The 4,635-nt window shown below is 36.0% G+C and overlaps 1 protein-coding gene and 1 pseudogene across 1 annotated transcript in view; both read left to right on the top strand.

The window, feature by feature from the left end:
• LOC107601028 (probable methyltransferase TARBP1) overlaps positions 1-1,299 on the top strand; it is an 18,390-nt pseudogene extending 17,091 nt beyond the window's left edge.
• Positions 1,300-2,031: 732 nt separating this feature from the next.
• Positions 2,032-4,635, top strand: part of LOC107601027 (G-protein coupled receptor 161) — a 3,150-nt gene continuing 546 nt past the window's right edge. Inside the window, exons 1-3 of the mRNA XM_016293043.1 lie at positions 2,032-2,179; positions 3,150-3,310; positions 3,947-4,627. Coding sequence (XP_016148529.1) covers positions 2,032-2,179; positions 3,150-3,310; positions 3,947-4,627 — 990 coding nt within the window. The remainder of the gene's footprint in view (positions 2,180-3,149; positions 3,311-3,946; positions 4,628-4,635) is intronic.

Below are 4,635 nucleotides of genomic sequence, written 5' to 3'. Positions count from 1 at the left end.
GTGTGTGTGTGTGTGTTTCATCATTGCTCTTGCTGAGTCATTTGCCTTAGAGGCAGTAAAGCCACCTGATGTTTTGTACGCAGCAGGTGTGTGAAGCACTGCATTATTATGCCTGATTATCCCACTGATTCAAAGCTATTGAGCAGCAGTTTAAATCAGACTTATTATTTAAAAGCTTGGTTTATTAGTTCAGTCTGCACCCGTGCACTGAGCGGCAGGCCTAAACAGCACTACTGACTTTCACATTTTCTGCATTTTTACAGAATATATTTTAAGACCCTGTACTATCCAGTACACTATTTTATTTTTACTTTAATTTATTTAATTTTTAATTTGAACTTTTAGGTTAGCTATATACTAGTGTATGTATAACAGCTAACAAAATAAACTTTTAGTAGATATGTTAGTTTGTCTCTTCCAGGATGAGCCAGTCAGACTTATTATTTAAAATATTTGTAACATTTTTTGCTTTTTTTTTTTTTACAGAATCTTTTTTTAAAGCCCATTAAAATAAAAAAATTTAATTAAAAATGTATTAAATATTTAATTTTTAGCCATTTTTAAGCTTTTTTTGGTCATCCATATGCTAGTGTAAATATGCTAAAAGTAAACAAAATAAGCTTATATATACACATTAAAATGTACAGTCCTTTTCTTTCAGGAAATATTATTTTATTTTATGCTGGAGTAATTCTAAAAGTTGAAATTTTTTTGTAGATATACATTAAAATGTACAATCTTTTTCTTCCAGGAAAATGAACCAAAAATACTGTTGACTCATCTTGTCCACGGAGTTGTATTCTAAATTTTCCGTATTTCTGTTGAAACAAGTACAGGAACCAAAATTGCAGATCTACTCATTTCATGCGGCCTGTAAACATGGTCAAATGCTACTGCTGTATTCTTTTTGGTAGTAGAAAAATCAGATTAGCCAAATTGTTAGCCTGGTGCATGACTCTGGTGCTTGTGTCTGTTTGTCTCTGAGCAGTAATGAAAGAGAAGGCATTCCTGGAAACCTGCTGCAGCTGATGGACGTGTGTGTGGAGATTCCTCAGCACGGTGTCACCCGCTCTCTCAATGTGCACGTCAGCGCCGCCCTGCTGGTGTGGGAATATACACGCCAGCATTTAGGACAGAGCACTGGCTCGTAAAACTGCAGAACAGTTTTCTGTGTTTTAGCAGAAAATATCTATCAGTATTTGGGAGATTTGCATTGCACACCACTTTTTCTAAGGAAAAGGCGTGTTTATGCAAATCAAGTAAGTCATAAGAGGCATTTTGCTTCCCAAATTTGATTAGAAAGATGGAAAACTGCAGCATTCATGTTTAAATATGACATCTATCCACACTACCATCTGTTGTTCCTTTTTCTCTCCTTCGAGTTATTTTATTTTTTACTCTGTATTACATTTAAAAGTGATGTTTGATGAATTTGTATATTATCTTATATTTTAAATGAAATATTTTAATATTGCTTTGAATTTAGGTTAAATAAAGAGGTGCAAAAACATTTCTATCTCTGAACGAGTGCCTTGTTAATATTTAATTCGTATTTACATGAATCATATTTGTTCCCACACACTTATTGTGGAAAAAGGCAATGCAAAAGTGAAAATTAATTACATCCATAACTATTGTAAACCTTTGCGAAACTAACTGTCAGTGCAAATGAACCAGATATTCAACTGGTTTGTTTTCTCTTGCTGTGTAATTGGCAAGTCAAGCGTTTGATTTTCCATGTTGTCATTGCTGTAGATAAACCGCTGGTTGATGGAGGGACCCTGGAGATACTAAACTGCACTGTCAGGTGCTCACACGGCAGATGAAGAACCAGAGAGCGGTGAGAAGCAAACTGTCTGCTTTAAGTGTAGATGAGTTGTTTTGATTGAGTATTGTAATATATTCTCAGGCATTTTTCATTATGATGGAAGATTTGTTTGTTTAAAACTGTAAATGGCCAGGTTGCTTGTGGCGCACATGAGATCAGGTTCCCTCTTCAGAGAGTTTCCATTTCAGATTGAATGTTTTTAAATGGAGTCCTCTGCTCAGGAGTGGTTTGATTCAGATGAGGCTGAGTTTCAGATGCGGACGGCGGCGAGGAACTCGACGGTTTTGTGGCCTCGGGCGCGTCTGGTGCTGGAGACTCTGATGGTGCTGATGAGTCTGGGCGCAGTGACGGGTGAGCAGTACTCTACTCAACAAGACAATTCATTAATGTCTGTGAATGTTAGAGTCGTCATGTGAACAGGAGAAAGTTTTGCATTTGATTTCTAACAATATCTGAGGAATTAATAGGGTATAAGTAAGTTCAGATGATTTGTTAATTTCTATTAGTTGCAACACGGAAAAGGGAATATTTAAAAAGAATACATGTTGTGAATATTGTTTCCATTGATAAAATAATGCTAACAAAATCCATAGCCCTTATAGAATGTGACAATTTTGATGAGAAACAACACAAACATTAGTAAGTGTTAGCAAACAATTTGATGAATTTTGTCATGTATTGTCGGCGTTATGTGGTTAAACATTCCACTTTATTAGATTACAAAAATTACAGAAATTAGGATTTTAGAATTTGAAAGGATTACAAAAAACATTTTCTTAATTTGGTTTCCCAGTAAAAAAAAAAAACATCCATGAAATAATTTGAAACACTTAAAATAAGTTTCTGTGAATGAAAACTAAGATAGTAAGCCTTGTTTTCAGAGAATATATCTTGAACTAAGATTGTTTTTCATGGAATTTCTTGTTTTGTGCAGGAAAATGTAATGTGGTAGATGTAGAGGTTTATGTTCGTTTATATAGAGCTCATTAGTTATTGCATAACAGGAATGATTCATTATATAGTAGGATAGATCATTGGTTAATGTCCAAGCGTGATTGATGATGAGTGGTAATTAATGAACTACTAATATTTTTATATAAAATGTTACCAACAGTAATTCTATAGCATTTATGAAAAAAAAGAAAAAAAAACCATAAATACTTTGCAATGAATTTCAGAACTGAGAACACTTTACTCAGTCCAAAAAATTATAATAATATAATATAATCACATAATCTATCAAAAATATTTATTATTTTTTTATAAACTGCATATAAAACTTTATTTATCATTTTATTGTGCTTTTGTTCTTTCTTGTCAGGAAACATTCTGGTTATTGTGATTGTTGCAGCCACCAAAACCTTCCACACTGTGACCTCCGTCCTCATCATCAATCTGGCCATTAGTGATTTCTTAGTGGGAATAGGAGTAATGCCATTTGTGGCCGTTTCCATTATGAACAACGGATGGGTCAACTGCAATGTAAGTAGGACATTCTTTACATGTCACATTTATTTATATAGTGCTTTATACAGTACAGAAGGTTTCAAAGCAGAATCAGTGTAAACAGGAAAATCAGTGTTAATGCTGTAAAATCAATCAATTATGAAACAAGTTCAGTTCAGCTATAAGCTGCTCTACAGAAAGCAATAGTGTCCATGTTGATTTAGTTCAGTTCAATTTCAGTTTTAAAGTTAGTGTCTAGCTCAATTCAGAACAAACATTATTTTTCATCTTATTGTGTCAATAAAGTTAAATCGATAATATTACTGAATGTTAAATTTCTTTTAAACATCATCAAACATGAATACCTTAAAGTGGAAGTGTGTAATTTCCCAAGTCCTAGCACCACCAAACAGAATCGCAAAAGTAATCACTGTTTCCAAACAAGTCCCCCCACTATTTGCAATTGGTCGACCGAACCGTTTGTCCCACCCCCAAACTTGTGCCATTGGCTAAAAGTTCCTGGACTAAACTGATGTTGAAACAAACATAACCATGGTTTTGACAGAACCACAGTTTACTTTAGCATTAAAAATGACATGCATCACCTTTAATTCATAAAATCACATTTTATTAGTGTTTTTGAAAATGTTGTACTCTCTCTTGCTCTTTCAGGATCTATGTCTGTATGTCGGCTACACATCTTCAGTATACTGCACAGCATCAGTCTTAACACTTGCTGCTATCGCCCTGGACCGTTATTTCTCCATTGTGGACTGTCTGCGGTACGATTCCCGCTGCACAATTTGGAGAACAGTTTTGGCAGTGCTATGGATCTGGCTGCAAGCTATGGTGACCAGCTGTCCTCCTCTCTTGGGCTGGAGCAACATTAGTTTCGTGGCTCCCATGTACAGCTGTGCAGTGAACTGGGCCAACAGCCCAAGCTACACCATCATAATGGCCTCATTAACTTTTCTTCTACCAGCTATAGTCATCCTGTTCTGCTATGTGAAGATTGTCCGTGTGGCACGGTACCACGCTAGGAGGATTCACAGTCTGGAAGAACATCTCCAACGTAACAGGACCCCATCTGTCTTGAATCTCCAACACTCATTCATGGACTCCTTCACACCATCCAAGCTGGTGTACCATGTGAGTGGGAAGTTTGTGATGGATCAGTTGGATGTTCCTGGTGAAATTTCTCCAGATGCACCATCTGAGATGTCTTCCAAGTCAGCTGGTGGACGTCTGCACTCATTCTTGGCTCAAATCCATAGCAGTAGCCCGCAGAATCCCAACCAAACTCAACATCATGGAGTCTTGAGGTTGTTCTTGGTCATCGCCACTTTCTTTTTGTGCTGGAC

The sequence above is a fragment of the Sinocyclocheilus grahami genome, unplaced genomic scaffold (genome assembly GCF_001515645.1).
Source record: "Sinocyclocheilus grahami isolate Dianchi unplaced genomic scaffold, SAMN03320097.WGS_v1.1 scaffold297.1, whole genome shotgun sequence".
Taxonomy (NCBI): domain Eukaryota; kingdom Metazoa; phylum Chordata; class Actinopteri; order Cypriniformes; family Cyprinidae; genus Sinocyclocheilus; species Sinocyclocheilus grahami.
This window is presented reverse-complemented; position numbering and strand designations above follow the sequence as displayed.